Genomic DNA, 17,691 nt, shown 5'->3' on the forward strand with positions numbered 1-17,691 from the left:
TATGGGAAAGAAAAAAAAACAAGTACAAAAGAATAGAATTACATAGAAACATACACTACCATTCAAAAGTTTGGAATATCTTTTCAGTTAGTTATTTAATCAAAAACAGTATAAATTGAAAAAAATATGTCACAATATTTCTATTGTAAGATATCCTAAAATGTAATTTATTCCTGTGATGCAAAGGTTAATTTTTCCAGCATCATTACTTTAGTCTTCAGTGTCACATGATCCTTCAGAAATCAGTCTAATATGCTGATTTGCTGCTCAAGAAATATTTATTATTATTACATGTGAAAGCAGTAGTGCTAATAATTGCTAATGAAGGATCATGTGACCCTGAAGACTGGAGTAATGATGCTAAAAATTCAGCTTTGACATCAGGAACAAATTATATTTTACAAGAGAAAACAGTAACTTTAAATTGTTATGATATTTCACAATGTTACTGTATTTTTGCTGTAAACAAATTCAATTTGTTTGTCCTATATATTCCAATATGAATAAATCCACTATCTTATTATGCAGTGTGATCTGCATGTCGGGGCGCTACAGCATTGTGCAGCGGGTGTGAGTGGGATTAGATCTTCAGCGCTCCGTGAGTCAGAAGCGAGAACACTTAACACCGGTTAACACCATTCAAAACATGAACAGACCTCAACCTCAGACTATCGGGTGCACACAAGAAACGTAAAAGTCTCCATGGTTTTGTGCTCTATGCTCTGCTTTAAGCATTTGTACGTTATCAAGCAGATGACCTCAGGATGTGATAGTATTTGACCAGGTTTTATTATGTCTGAATGGATGTGAATAGGTCTCACAGAGATGGATGGTATATGTCAAACACCTCGCTCTCTCTGTATGATTAATGCATCACAGCAGGGGTCTGAGTCACATGTGAGAAGCGTGAGACGATACTGTATTCTTAGCACAGACTCATCATCTGTCTAAGAATGCACAATCTTCAGAATGAATACTAGCATACTTATTTCTGCATACTGTGCAAACATAGTATGTGAAACAGAATAGTATGCAATGATATGTTTCATGTATTACTACATTGCATGTCCAATTCAATAAGTAGCATCCAGTTATTGTATTGAATATTTTGCATTATATCAAATATTTTGAAAATAAAATTCATGAATCATCCAATTAGAATTTAAAAGACGAAACTATCTGTACTTAAATGCACATTCTGGAAATTGTCGAAGATCAAGCATGTATTCCATCTTTGCAGAACAGTTGGATTTTGTGCACATTATAGCAAACATAGTAGTAGTAGCAGTATTGCAGTACACCATTCTGAATCTATCTTTTGGCATGGAGCTGATGTGCTAACTGCACCCACGATGAGGGCACAAGCTTTGCTACAGTGATACGCATGGTGAAAGCATCACTTTCATTGGGCTCAGTCGTAGCGATCTGGGCTGAAGGCCAGAGCTCCCGTATGGCTGCAGGAGGAGATATACAGCGAAGAGAAACATTAAACCAGCTCACAGCAGGTTGCCACAGGCCCATCTAAACCACACACAGGGCAGCCTGTACATCACTCTTAAATCTTTTCGCATCCAGCAGCTATAAATTATTTTCCATTGTCGGCAGTAAAAAAATGTGTTCTTTGTTTAAAAAAAATAAATTCCCAACAAATATTAATTAACTTAACAGTTTTAGAATAAAAAATGCATTGCCAGTTCATATAGCTTTAATACAGTTTATTTTTGTTGTGAAATTTGTAGTAAATAAAATAAATTCAAATAAAATGAATAGTGCTGTCAAATCGATTAATCACAATTAATCGAGTCTAACATAAAAGTTTGTGTTTATATAATGGTTTTGTGTATACGTATATTATATATATTATTATTTTATATTATATATTTTATATATATATAAAAAAAGCCATGACCACAAAAATCACAAAGATTGGTCATATTTCGTCTGGGACAGTCCAAAATCCGGGCATAAAAGGATGAAAACCCCTGGTGTACGTAACTATTAAAGGCACAGTATGTAATTTTCATCACTAGCAGTCGCATATTCAAAACAATAACAAAGGCATAGCTTGATGACGCTGTGAAGGAGCGTGAAATGATGGGAGTTGACGCCTTCACCTACAGTCCCGATGGAAATCAATCCAACGGGATTCACAAAAAATACTCATACTAAAATTAAATTACACTTCCATTTACTTTAGGCTCTCTCCATCTAGGAAATGCCATACCGAAACTGATCCTTATTTTATTCCTCCTCTTGTCCAAAGACTCCCAACCTCTAATTGGGCCAATTGATTCACTCATATGTTTACGCTTCTTGGAGTTATCTTTGGTGACAGAACCTGCTGCAAACGATAACGAATAATCGTGGTCCATGACAGCTGTGCGAAACAACGTACTAGACTCTACAATTACTTCTTCCGCATTTTTTCATGAGACTCACTGTGTTGCCATGGTTTCTATGGCAGTAAAAGCGGAAACCGAGGATAACACGGACATGACATTTACATTTATTCATTTAGCAGACGCTTTTATCCGAAGTGACTTACAAATGAGAACAACAGAATCAGTTAAACTTAACAATAGGACAACAATATGCAAGTGCTATGACCCTTCCCAACACCCAACACCATTGACAGGTGACATTATGCTGGTTAAAACTGCAAATTTCTCAGGATTTAAACATTGTTGGAAACATTTGGGATAATGTAGCCTAAGTACACAAGTGAACAAAATATATAACACTGACCTAGTGGTTTTTGTATTTTAATGGACAAATCTTACATATTGTGCCTTTTGCAGTTGAAGATACAATATGTAAAAATTTTGTATTAATATATCCAAAAATTACTTGCACAGTTTTATATATTTATTTCAATTGTGTACTTACATTATGCTAAAAGTTTCCAAGAATTTGTAAATTCAGAGAAATTCACATTTTTAAATGGTGCCCGTCCCTTATCACTTGTCGCCTGTCAGTGATGGAATATCCGCGTTATCCCTGGTTTCCGCTTGAACTGCCATACTAACCATGGCGACAGATGTGGACAACTGCACGCTTGTTAGCGGCACACTGTTGTTGTTTCGTTAAACAATATGGACCATGGAAAGCAGACTTTGGGACAAGAGGAGAACTAAAACGAGGATCAATGTCGGCGTGGCTTTTTCTTCGCAACAAACTTCGACTTGACAGAGCTTCACGACTTGACACCGCTCTTGCATGTACTTTATTAGACAGGTGAGCAAATGTACATAAAACAAATCAATGTTATATAGCTCAACATGATGAAATGTTAGAATATGATCAGTATGTCATTCTAATGTTGATCTAGCTTACTGATAGTCTCATACAGCCAACAAACTAACACATAGAATAACATTATAACTTTCAACACACTCAGATGCAGTTTAGTATGATAGTGTGTAGACCAAGTGAAACAGCGCTGTGTTTACTTCACAATTTTAATTTGTTAAATAAACTGACCTGTGTGAGTAGGAATTCAGCACTTGCGGGTAGTTCGATCAGTAGACAGAATAAAATGTCTGCATTCATTTATATCCGCGGGACTCGCGTGTGGCACTGATGTCTGTCTCTCATTAGCAATTGCGCCCTGCTTCATACCACAGTCATGTTAAAAAACATAAATGTATTCACTCATCCATAAATATTATTAGATCCATCGGCATGACGACAAGTTCCATGATTCCACCCTCATTTACTGCGTCATCAATCTACGCCTTTGTTATAGTTTTGAAGAGGTTAGTGACCCCTAGTGGTGAAAAAATAACATTATTGTAGCTTTAAAATAATATGTGGCTTGTACTGGTTGTCAACCAGCATGGCCTTTCTGGTGATGCCGGTTGACCAAAGAAGTCTTGCTGGATTTTCAAGTTTAAAAATAAATAAATATTGAGGACACCAGCCCACCATTATCCATGCTTGTATTTTCAACAGGGATTTCTAAGTTAAGTTTTGGTTTTCTCTCACCATTCAGCTGCTGTCTGTCACCCACTTCAGTCCTAATGAAGCTGTGGTTGCCTAGACGATACAGAGCGGCATCATTCTCCCAATAATCAGTGTACAGGCCCACAAACAACTCCCCTCCTGTCAATCAAACATGAATTAAAAGAGAGAAGAAAAAACAAATCAGTGTTATGGAAATAAAGAAAGAAAGTCTTGTTGTATTTAATATGTAAAGCTGAAGTTTTTATTATTATTATTATTTTTTTCTAAGCAGTTATTTAACAGTTCCAGTGTATAACTTTAAATATCAGTCTTAAAACAGTTCAGTTATGCTATGATTTCACATAACATTTTACAATAGCAGGCCTATACCTCAACATTTACTGACAATAGTTGTATCCCTAAACACTAATGGATAATAGTTTTGGTATTCTGTTTGTCATGCATTGAGATACCACTAGGTGGCACTACAGACACTGGTAAATAATTGCCTTCAGTGTGAGTCATAAATCCTGCAGTAAGTCAAGAAGTCATGATCTACAGGGCAATATCATTTTAGCATCTAAACATTCTTTATAAAGAACGATCCTGATGCTGGTGCCGACTGGGAGAGGCTAAATTAAAAGCTCAGCTGAATAAAGTCTGCAGCTGCTGTGAGAAAGGAAGTCATCAAATTCATCTCTAAATCAGATCCCTGTTGCCATGTGAATGAGTGCTTTAAAGGATTCGAGCTGAAGTGTGTTATGAAGAGCTTTTGTGCTCAGTGGCCCATGGCTCAAAATGCACTCCCTTTCCTTTCAAAACTCAAGAATACACACATTCTGAACATCACGCTGAAAAGGAGAAGGGGGAAGCTACAGATAAATAAAGACATGGCTGTAAATGAAAGGAGGGCAAAGACTGAGAGTATTAAAGATGGAGGACTGAAGGAGACTGAAACTGCAAGAATAGATGAATGCTTACGGTACACAGTGGATGCCGAAGGGCTGTTGGGATGGAATGGGCATCTTCCTTTGCCACTCTCTATGTGATCAGACTCCAGCCTGAACTCTCGCTCCTGCTGGAACACACACACACACACACACACACACACACACACACACACACACACACACACACACACACACGTTTATCAACTTATGTGGACTAGCTTGGTAATTTTTACAAAATGCTAAATATAAATATACTAGTATAAAAGGCATAAGTAAGATTTTTATGCTTTTGAAGGAAGACAAAAAAAAACAATGTGTACAAGATTTCCATTTTAATATATTTTAAAATGTATTTTATTTCTGTGATGGCAAAGCTGAATTTTCATCAGCCATTACTCCAGTTGTCAGTGTCACATGATCCTTCAGAAATCATTCTAATATGCTAATTTTGTGATCAAGAAACATTTTTATCAATGTTGAAAACGTTATCAATTTATCAAAAAGATTTTTTGTATTTGATCAAAAATGTATCAATTGAATCAATTTAATGCATTTTTGCTGAATAAACATATTAATAATAAAAAAAAGATCTTACTGATATATATATATATATTTTTTTTTTTATTCCCACTTAAAATACCATCTGGATACCAGCATATACTGTATTGTATTTTTTTTAGATGCTGGCATCCCCTCTAGAGTCTAAAAACATAACCAGCAAGAGTTGGTAAACCAGCTTCAACAGAAAGATCATGCTGGCTGACTAGCTCTAGTAGTTTTGCTGGCGAACAGCAAGGAAAGGCATGCTGGTCTAAGCTAGCATCTTCAGAAGGGTAGACAAAACAGAAACCTGACACTACAGTTCTGAGAATTGCAGCAAGAAGAAGAAAAAACCACTGTAAACTATCAGTCAGCCTTCGGGCGACTTGTATCTCTGAATACAATGAATTCTAACACATCAGTATCGTTGTATATTACAGTGGTTTTTCATCATAAAATACACAGGCCTTCACTGCATTTCCTGCAATCTCAGGGGAAATGTACCATCCAGGTGAAGCAATGGAGAGTAAAATGAGATTCGAAAACACACATCTAAGTCCTTCCTCACATGAAAAGCCCTTTGAAGAATCACTTTCTCTCTACTGTTACTGCAAATCTCACTTTAACCAGAAGGTGACGGTATTAGCTGTGCAACATGTGTCGCAGGACAGGCTTTCACAAGCTTGATTTATGTTCTCAGACCGTGTGATCCTGGAGAAACAAACACCAGACATGTAACACCAGTCCATCCATCATTTCCTGTCTTTAGATCTTTCTTCTACTCTTTCAACAGGTAGACATTTTTTCCGATCATTTGCTCCTCGAACTTTATACAAAACTGGAATGGAAATAAATCCTTAGCCAAACCCATAACTTCATGTTCAATTTATGAAGCGCTGCTGTTACATGGGAGAAATATGGGTATAAATCACAAAGGTTGGCTGTGGCCTACATAGGGTATATGCAGAGGGGCCGTAAGGCCCTTCGTAAATGTACAAATCTTACTTAACACAGTCTTGTGATTACCAGTCCGATAGCATCAGCCCTTGTGGCCAACACACGTGGTTGTACGTGAGCATATCTGCTTGTTTAAGCAGATGATGTGCCTGAAGTAACATCCGTGGCAGAGATGAGATGAAACAGTTCGAGATTCACATGATAATCAGCACACCTTAAGGCTGATTAAGTCATGCAAAGTGCAAACTCACATGCACACCTTGTGGGTGGACACATGGTTCAGATTTGAATGAGGTTTAGCGATCGTGTTGCGTATAGTTAGGAGGGTTGAAATGTTAGGTTAGAGATCACCTGAAACTGACAACTGCAGAATACCGAAAATGAGTGTTGGTGGTGGAATTACTAGTATGTGAAGGTCTGGTCCAAAAACCAAGTGAGCTGCCAATGCCTTTTAAGCATGATTGTACCCTCCCTAGACATTGAGTTGACACAACACCGTTTTCAACTAAAACGTATGTGTGTTGGCCTTTCATTTACAGTACATGACAACAGTGTTTCAGGGGCCTGAAAACACAAACTTGTTTTGAAAAGGGGCTGAAAGTGCAAGTTTTTGAAAACGATACCGTTGTTGTCTCTGTGTAAACTACAAAAACGCGAATTTGGGAAAACGTGCATTACGCATTCAGTCTATAGACGCCTAGTTTTTCTTTACAAAGTGACATCGCCAACTACTGGCCTGGCATGCACAATACAGCATTTTTAATAGTTTTCGGAAATATGTGTGAAGACAGTGTGTCTGACTGCATCCTACAGTAATACCAACCACGGCCCTACAAATTACGTAAATCCATTCACTCCTTTTTTTTAATCCTCAAAAAGCCTAAACACTCTCAATAATCAAGCCTTTTGGATTTTCTGAGCATTATGATGTCATCTCATGCTCCGCCCACGACCACTGTCCCGTATTAGCATATTTCCGCCCTCAGGTTGCCAAGGCAGCACTTTGTGTGTCTTTTGTCGACACCCCCCATGGAAGAGAGGGGTGGGGTGAGCAGTTGCTCATTATCATTTAAAGAGACATGCACCGAAATGGGTCGTTGTGAAAAGAGCTGTTTTTGAGGAGGTAAAAAGGGTTTTACACAAACACTGAGGAAATTTAACCAAAGTATGTTACAAACTTTACATGAAGACCCTAAAGAATCAAACCAACTTGTGGAAAATGGGCATCCGATGACCCCTTTAAATTATTTAAAGCCTCCCTGTAGCTTAAACAGCATGGCACCATCAACGGGAAGGCCATGGGTTCTATTCCCAGAGAAACCAAGAACTGATCAAATTGAATGATGTTTTATCAACAAAGTTCGGGAGGAGCACGTTCAGATAATTAAACCTAATTAAACACATGTGGAGCACATTCAGATAATCAAACCTAATTAGACACGAGTGGAGCACACTCTGTTAATCAACCCAATCAACAAGTTGTTTAGCATGTGTCTGCTAAATGCTAATCTAAATTTGATCTATAATAACTTTTCATTTAACTATGATTAACATGCAAAACATTTATTATATTATATTATATTATATTATATTATATTATATTATATTATATTATATTAGGATGCTCAACAGGTTTTGAAACAGAGTTGTATGTGTTTATTCGGGCAAGGTGTTATTGAGGTATGATGTGGGTGCATTAGTATACAGTATAAGTATGTGTAAAGCCCATGAGAAAACGCGAGGTTTTGGTGAAAGAGAAGATGGTGAGAGGGAACGGTGTGCTGTGATGTGTCAGGTGATGTGCGTATGGGCGCAAAGGGCCGAAACGGTGCTTAGAATCCTGATGTTAGGGAAGGAATGTGTGCAGGGGCGTTCGCCTGCATGTACGTGTGTACGCTCCTCTCACCCGCTCTCTCTACGCTTCTGGTCTGTGTCTCTGTAGCTTTATCAGTCTTTCCTGTCATCAGCTACATCTGCATCATGTCATCCCAGCGCTCCAGGGCCGAGTGTGTGTATAATTGTGCAGGTATCTGTATCCATCTTCGTCGTAGTGTGTATATATGAATGCAAAGCCCATCTTTTATGTGCACAGATGCATATGTGCCACGTATGCATCTCATTAAGTGTTTAGGGTGTAGATGTTCCAGACTGAGGCGTGTGCTGGAGTTATCAGGCACCCCGCTGAAGACTGTCTCCTCTAATTAAACCCTCTCTGATCTCCAGCCTGTGGCTCCCACAACGCCCGTGGCTCTCTCCTTCACCTCTGCCGGAGGGTCAGGGAGCCAGAACTACTATTCCCAGCCATGAGTTCTGATCTCTGAACCTGGTTGGGATAAAAAGCGGGAATTCTAGGGACCTATGATTTACGTGATGTGGAAAACGTGGATGGAACTAAATCCAGTCATTAAAAATGTCATGGATGAATACATCAAAAGTAGGGTCGGACACCTAATTAAATCATCATATGGACTTGTCTGTGAATATTAAACCAAAAAAGACCAATTGAAGTCTGCATGTTCTGAGTATCTCTGTGTGAATGAATTGCATGGTTTCATCTACTGCACATACTCAAGCACAGTGGCTCATGGTGTTTTCGATGTCTGCCATCTCTTTATATAAGAGGACAATTGACATCTCCAGAGCTTCTCTGAGAGTCACTTCATGAGCATTTCACCATTTTACTAAAGAAAAATATCATATACACATAGAAACTCAAAGGTCTTCATGAGTAACAACAACCTGTCAAAATACAAGTTCGGTTTAATTAAGAAATTGTGACAGAAATATAGGCCTATTACTAATGTATAGTAGAATGGACTTTTCACAGTAATAATAATAATACAATTAATTACAACTTTATTTTTTAAGGAATAAAGCTCAAATTTTCTCCCATGTTTTAATTTTAGCAGTAAACATCTGTTGTTTAGCACTTTGTCTGCCAAAAATATAAAATAAAAAAGTTGTTAAATTTCATTTGTTTACATCTTAAAAGATTAAATAACACTTACTGTTTTATGCCTTCATTTGATTACCACTGTTTTTATAATAGATTTGTATTAATCATAAATCCAGCAAAAATAAAACACAAAATTTAATTTCAAAAGTCCACGTTTTTTTTATCCGATTAATTAGATATGATTTTGTATTATTAAAATACAGAAAAAATGGAATTTAAGAAAAATAAAACAAAATTATATAAATTAAATAAAAATATAAATTAAATGCGTTTCATATGGCCCCAGAAGTTTAATTTGTGTTAAACTTTAAATAAATTGATGTTAAATTGTGTACATTTCATGATTTTAATTAATTGGTTTACTTTGATTACTAAATTATTACTAATACTATTACTAAATGTAAGTCCAGAAAAATGTAAATAGTAAAAAACAGAATCCAGAAAAATTACAACAGAAAAAATGGAATTTGTATAAAAAATAAAATAAAATGGAATTTGGGAAAAAATGGATTTCGCAAGGCCCCAGAATTCTCTGTCCTGAAACCCTCCAAAGATTGAGAAGTAGAGGGAAAGAAAGTCTGAAGGCTGACTGCCACAATGTGGCACAGGAAAGAATCCAGATTCTCAGTTTCCTTCAAATAAACGTCTCGTTTTGCTCTTTTCTTTAGCCTGTTCCTTCAAATAAACCGCACTTCTCTGTAATTAGCCACTCCGTAATTTGACTGGTGCTCTCCTGGGAGGATGAAGATATTTGTTTTTGCTTGTCTGGATGTTTGGTTGGAGATTTTAACAGAGTGAGAATGATCAAACTTTCCATCACACACACTAAAACAAACTCTGTCTGTCTCTCTGGAGACCAGGCTGTTGAAGAGTGTTAAAGTCGCTTCAGAAACAAAGCGCTGACAAGTACTTTCTGTCACTTTTACATAAGTATTGATAGGATTTTGCCTCATTAGAGAGATAGTGGAGGTATGGAGATAATGACAGGAAATTTTTGGGAAGAAAGAGAAAAAGGGGGCATGTGATCGAGACTCAAACCCACAACACTTGCATGAGCAAAATGTCAGTATGTGAATGTTTAGCATACAAAAATAGGATGTAAAAAGTTTAGTGTATATACAAATAAACTTAGTGTATAGCCTATACAAATAAGCATTGATTTTTACATACAGCCAATAGAAAGACAGATTAGATGCACAATGTTTTTTCGCAATGACAAAGTTTAACAGCCATCAACAAATTTAAAACCTCCGCAAACAAATGAAGATGCTAATGAAAATATTTTTATTGCCTTAAAGTTTGAAAGATTGAATAAGATATTTTATTAAATTAAGGATCTTTGGATCAGTGTTATTTTAGTATTACTTTTATTATTTACTGTATGAGTGTAGCAGGCTGAGGCTTAACCCCCATTGCGATTGGCCAGTGCAATGCAAATCTGTGAACCTATTAGTGCCGTTTTAGGAGTATAAAAAGAGGGTGGTTCGGTTGCTTGGGATGCGTCATCTTTGGTACCACCTCTTGTGGACATTCTGCATTGCGAATGAGGAATAGTATTTGCTACACCCTTTGGTTTTCCACCTGCTGTATACCGCCTGCTTACAATAGTCCCCAGTTTGTTGGCATGCAAGTAGCCGTGAACCTCTCTGGTTGAACTGCACATCCAAGAGTTCACGTAATTTAGTTTGGACCTCATGAACCTTGAACTTTTTCCCATGTAACCCCTCCGGTCCCTACTCGCCCTGCTCCGAGGGGGACTCGAGCTGGCATCTCCTGCCTGGGAGGTGGGTGCACTAACAAGGATGCTAAAGACTGCAGTCTCTAGCGTCAATTTACTTGCACAACTCTTACTAGCTGGCCTCTGTTACACTCAACCCCCTAAACCTCACTCCCATCCGGGTCACGACACCAATAAAACCCCTTCGGTCCTATTTGCCCCGTTCCGAGCAAGACTCAAACCGACGTCTCTAGCCTGGGAAGCGGGGGCGCTAATAAGGACGCTAATGATCTCAGTCTCTAACGACAGTTGCCAGTGTGCCTCTTGAGATCAGGGGAGTGAGGTTTACCTCACTGCTCTTACTAGCTGACCTCCGTTACACACACAGCAGTGAAAATGTAGGTCACATTCTTTTTTCTCTGCCTCTCTAAACCACCAGATTTTTAACATTCCTTAAATGATAACACAATTCCATATGCGTTTAAGTATTTCTTTCCTTCCAACTGCAAACTGTGAATTTCAAGCAAGCTGAAAACCAGCCATCGTGTTATCAAACAGCCCTCCTAACAGAAATGTGCTCCTAAAATTCACGGTGACGCACAGCATCTGGATCTTTTTACAATCAAAGATTTCAGATCTCAAAACAAGACCAATGTTTTAGTGTCTTGAGATGTTAAATGCTTTAACTTGTTACCACTCTGACTGGTTTCAATTATCGCAGGAGTCTCTGCAGGACTCCACCATGTGTAGAAAACAGTGAGAGTGACAGTTGCAGACTACAGGGGTAGTTTCCAGTACAGTCTCTGGTGACAAACAACAGCACAACACTGGACACAATTCATCTGTGAGTCACTACAACACATTCCTCAGAAGACAAACAGGAACTCCTCAAAGCATTTTTTCTGGAATATAAGTCAGAGAGTGGACAGAAGGACAAAGCAACACCGGAGCATTTTCAGCGACCTCAGTCTGCTTCCGATACAATAAAATCCTTTAAAGACGCTGTGGTCACTGAGGAATCTCTGAAACTTTGTTGTCAACAACTGTGACTCATATCATGGTTTCAAAACCATGGTGTTTGTTCACCTTCTGTCTTTGGAAAAACAAAAAATAGTATAAAATTTACCTGTGTTCCCTGACCCACTCTGATATAGGCACACACAGGGCTGAAGGCTCCAGTTCCACATGCTAACAGGTGGGTGCTGTTATAATGCTGCACCAGCTTAATGTAATTTGCACACTCCGGCTAAGACAGAGGGACAAAAAGAAAGATAAATATAAAGAGAGGAAAAGAAAAGAAAAGAAGCTTTAAGAATATTTTTTTTAACACATTTCATCAAACATTGTAGTCATGTAACAGGATACCACTGTATCACATATACAGGATGTATAACAGATTTACCTTCTCTCTGCCCTGCATTAAACAATCCCCCACCTGCTCCTCAGAGCTCGCCCAGTGAATCTAAAACAGAGAGACAGGCAGATTGGTTCTGGTAATGATCCGGCACAGAAATGCTCTTGCTCTACTTGACTAAATACTGTCACATATATTTTTGACCTGTGGTTGCATGAAAAATACAAGTTTAAACTTTCTTTATTCCTTCATTACAGGGTCATGGGTTTGATTCCCAGGGAACGCATGAACTGATAAAATGTCGTTTTGGATAAAGCGTCAATTTCGTAAATTCCAAGTCCACTACAGTTGAATTATTACTTGTTACAACCGGCTAATTATAATCCTGGCTTTAAGTCCACTAAATATTTTCTATATATATAAATTAAAAATTACATGACATGAAGACTGAAATATATGCATATGGTCCAACCTCATGATGGCTGCTATACTGGGATCACATGATCGGCTGTATACTATTTACTTTATCTCAGTAAAGCTGACTTTACATTTCTGCAAATGACATATCGGAAGTCATTCAATTGCAATTGAAAGTAGTATCGGAGTTGTGTGGATTAACAAATCATTTGCGTATATTCAGATCTGATTTGTGGTTCAGAAGGCCTGACTGACGTGATGCATTCTCATTAAAACTATGAGCGTGAAGTAAAAATGACCAAGATTTTTGCACTAAATAACTGTAAATATTAATTCTGTAAAATGTGCGGTTATGAATGCTTATGACCGTAATGATTGTTTTATAATTCTTACATAATTATTTATGTTGGTTAGCCCTAGAAAATCTACTATTCTTCTCTTTCAAACAAATCAGTGGTCATTTGGTTTGTGTGGACACAGTATATTCATTCATTTTACCATGAAGGGTAACAGTTGCTTCACAACCATCTTGAAAGTTCCATGCGCAAGCCACTAGGGGCTAAAATGCGACATTCATATGCGATCAGACACTTTAGTTTGGAATGAATTTACACATACACCTGTGTTTGTATTTCTACAATGAAATTGAAAACCAAAAATGTCTGCTTTTTACGTGATGCTGCATCCACGAAAATAAGTGCAAATAAATTCAACTATAATTAACAGTTTCAGTGCAACAACGAGCACAAGGATTTGTAAATGTCCATGAATTGAAGGGGAGCAGATGGTTGCAATCCATCTCTGGGTTCTATTTGCATGAGTGCTGAATTTATTTATTTAATATGTGTGTGTAGTTATGCTGAGACTTATTTAGAACAGACGTAAAATGACTTGCACAACTTACACTCAAGAGCCAAATGAGCTGATATACTGTACCACAACACACACAGATGACAATGCTGGACAGACATGTTGCCCAAATCCTAAGAACATTGTAAATGCATGTACCTCTTTGTGAGGGGCAGTGATGCGCTCCAGATTGAGAGAGTACAGGATGTCTTTTCCACCGACGATTAGCCTTTCCTGGGTCTCATCCAGTAACATACTGTAGTGTGGCAGACGCCCCTCTCCGGCCTGGAACAGCCACGTCCTGTTCAACTCCCATAAATCTAAAAACACAAACAATTAGAAAGTCCACATGATTTGCCGCACCATTCATATCCAATTGCACTAAGCACTTTGGGAATTTATTGGTGAAGCTGATTTAGTTCTGCCATCATTTCCTCAAAACGGACAGAAAAGCACAATAAAAGCACCATGTGCACAAGAATCCAAAACTTCTAAAAGGCAGATTGTTTTGTGTGAGAAAAAGGTATTTGTTATTCACTAATAATCGAGACACTTGCCCCAGCTCACAGGCCATTTTGTGAATTCATTATTTTTAATGAATTGGTTGATCCAGTTCACAAACCAGCCTGAATGATTTGAGGGTTTTCAGTATCTGAGAGGATGTACATACCGTTTAAAGGAGAACTCCGGTCAATTTTAACATTGAGCTCATTTTTTTTGTAAATTTGGTGTGCTGTCAATACAGAGAACAACGACAAAAATCGGTGTTGCCTACACCGTGTTATCCTCTTTTTAAAATCTGCACCCTGTTGACTTCAATGGGGCAAGTTTTAAACCAGCTTTTAGCCTCTTAACATCCTTGATGTGTCATTACAAGTGCACAGCCATGTGAGTGATTCCTTCAGAGTGATCACGGGTGAATCTGACTGCAGTAGATGTGAAAGATATGAATAAAAATTATGTTATTTCAGCCAGCGCACATACCTGTATTTACATTCTGTTTTCGGTCGAAGTCCGTAGTAATCAATTGTCGAGTTCACGCGCGTGATCATAGGTAACTAAACCTATGCGCGTGAACTCGACAATCGATTATGGACTTCGACCGAAAACAGGATGTAAATCTTGAAAAAACTTGACCGGAGTTCTCCTTTAAAAGTTTGGGGTCGGTAAGATTTTTAAATGTTTTTGAAAAAAGTATCTTATGCTCACCAAGGCTGAATTTATTTGATTAAAAATACAATAAAACATCAAAATTGTTATTACAATTTCAAATAACTGCTTTCTATTTTAATACATTTAAATAAGTAATTTATTCCTGTTATGACAAAGCTGAATTTTCAGCATCATTACTCCAGTCTTCAGAGTCACATGATCCTTCAGAAATCATTCTAATATGCTGATTTGGTGCTCAAGAAACATGTTTTATTATTATCAGTGTTGAAAACAGCTGTGCTGCTTAATATTTTGTGGAAACCACAATAGCCTACCTTTTTTCAGGATTCGGATGAATCAAAGGAACATGTTCTTAACTTCTTTTTTAAAATATTTTTTTGTAAAATTATAGGCCTAAACGTCTCTCTCTACCATCATTTTTGATCAATTTGTCCTCCTTGAATAAAAGTATTAATTTATTTTAGAGCTGCACGATTAATCGTTAAAAGATTGCAATCTCGATCTCGATTCAAGCACCCACGCAATCTTATTCCTAAATGACAGCGTTTCGGCTCTGTGCCTATTGCCTAATAAACTTTTTGACAAGTAGGCCTATTATCAGAGCGAACATTCAGATCTGCGTTCTGACCTTTTTTTACAGTCTATGGTTCTGACCAAGAGAGAGCAGTTGTCATGTTTAGGTATGAAACAACCTCACAAACAGTCTTTTCAAACACACAGTATCAATATTTCTGTGTTACAATAATTCTTATTATCACAGAGGTGCTGGGATAAAAGTTTATAGTTCGGATATAAACGATAATGTCTACGGTAGCATTCAAAATAGAGTAAATCACCTTTTGAAAGTAACTTGGCACTTCAAATAAAGACTGTATTAATTACAGAATTACACCAGTAGGTGGCGACAAGTGACAGTTAAAAATTGATTTGTCATTGAATCATTCATTCAAGAGATTCTTTAAAAAACGGATTCATTCAGTAATCAAACAAGTTAAGTCTTTATGAGCGAGTCATTGAATCATTCATTCAAACATTCAAATTATTATAATTTTTTTTAAATAGACTGCAGCAATTAACATTTTATCAGAACCTCTAATAAAATTACGTTATTTTGTTTAGTTGTCTATTCAGAATCATGGGAGAATCGTGATCCCTATTTTAAAAAAAAAGAATTCTCAATTTATCCAGAATCGTGCAGCTTTAATTTTAATTTAATTTTTTTGTAAAAATTAAATACTTTCTGGCCCTTAAATTTGAACTACAGCGCATGACTCTTATCTCTCGGCTATGATGCATTTCTTTTCACCACAGAGTGAAGTCAGGCAGCTGGAACAGGATTAAACAGACCACATATATGACCAAAATTAGACAAAGATGCACTGCTTCAGTGAATCGTGATATGAGAGAAATTGGATTATATGATTAATCAAAGTATGCAGTGTCAATGACTTATGACAGATTTTCTGAGTGCGTTTGCGTGTGTGTTGGGTTGCTCCACAGGGAGTTGCCCTCGTAATGGTCTTGACCTTCTGATTTATTCAGCGTGTGTGAGTTGGCCCTCCAGTCATACACACCCAATGACAAAATGTGTTTTTCATTTTAAATGCTCTCTGGTTGCTTAAAACTGCAAAATGGCAGCCTCCCAACACACATGCAGATGCATCGATAAGTGGATACACACATTATGCCATTGGATGCTGGTTGAGTACAATGACACATTGACAATAAATAAATAAATAAATCTTTTTGTTTTTTTAAAGATAAATATATTAAAAGGAACAATTCAGCAGAAAATGATTCATTCTACCATTGTTTACCCATTTTAAATGTAATTTCCAAACCCCTTTAACATTCTTGCTTTCATTAAATGTGTATTTTTCGGGAATATCTTGCCCATTCTTTTTAATATAATGAAAGCGTTCAAGGACTAAGGCTGTCATCTCCAAAAAGCACAATAAAAGAATCATGAAGCCATTATGAAACATACTGAAATTGAAGTAGTTAATACTGTAGCTCACTGGAAGGGAAGATCACCATTGAATGATGATTTAAATGTTACTGTTTTCATCACACAAAACTATAATATCACTTCAGAAGAGTATACAGTTTGAGTCATATGCACTGTTTTTTGTATCATTTTAGAAGCTTAAAGACTTCAGCCCCCATTGTAATTACATGGAAAACAGAGACCAAAATGTCTCCTTTTGTGTTCCATAGAAGAAAGAAGAGGGGGAGTCCATTCTCAATTTTGCATATACTAATTCTTTAAAAGAGCCACTTAGAAAGTTGAAGGGCAAAAGTATGTATGAAAAGAAGATAAAGGAACCAGACAGACAGATAAGGGATAAAACTGGATTACTGAAATGATAGCGAGAGAGATAAACAGACAAGAAAGTGGAAAGAGACAGACAAGGTCAAAAACAGAAATGTAAAGTGGCAGACTTCGATCAAATTTTAGTGTCTGAGAACAGCTCTTCTGAAAGACATTCAATGTGTCTTTAATTAGGTTTATGAGTCTTTCAGTTAATAGAAATGCCTTGGGATATATATATATAAAAAAACATTAAAACAAGCAACACTCACACCCACAGTTTTCGAGTTCATTTGGAAGTCAATCTAATACTTCACCCTGTGGTTTTGCAGATACAGTGAGGTCTAAAAGTCAGGAATAATTTCCAGTTAGGGAACCGCATCTGCAAAACAGCAGAGTGAAGCATTATATATATACTGTATATACTCTTATTAATTCAAGGTCACTGCCCTATTGATGCTTATGTGACCTGTCGTTTCATTTGATTTATGTTCATTGTATGAAATAAATTCCACTAGGCCTCTT

General features: G+C 37.1%; 1 protein-coding gene across 2 annotated transcripts in view; it reads right to left on the bottom strand.

The window, feature by feature from the left end:
- Positions 1-17,691, bottom strand: part of sema3e (sema domain, immunoglobulin domain (Ig), short basic domain, secreted, (semaphorin) 3E) — a 45,385-nt gene that overhangs the window by 14,923 nt on the left and 12,771 nt on the right. Inside the window, exons 2-6 of one of the 2 annotated variants that reach the window (XM_081372574.1) lie at positions 13,842-14,002; positions 12,465-12,524; positions 12,189-12,308; positions 4,924-5,017; positions 3,985-4,101 (exon numbers count right to left, since the gene is read on the bottom strand). In XM_081372574.1, the coding sequence (XP_081228700.1) occupies positions 3,985-4,101; positions 4,924-5,017; positions 12,189-12,308; positions 12,465-12,524; positions 13,842-14,002 (552 nt within the window). Of the gene's footprint in view, positions 1-3,984; positions 4,102-4,923; positions 5,021-12,188; positions 12,309-12,464; positions 12,525-13,841; positions 14,003-17,691 lie in introns of both variants that reach the window. The other variant, XM_081372573.1, reaches the window with a different exon arrangement.

This window comes from Scardinius erythrophthalmus, assembly GCF_964197995.2.
Source record: "Scardinius erythrophthalmus genome assembly, chromosome: 8".
NCBI classification, from domain to species: Eukaryota; Metazoa; Chordata; class Actinopteri; order Cypriniformes; family Leuciscidae; genus Scardinius; species Scardinius erythrophthalmus.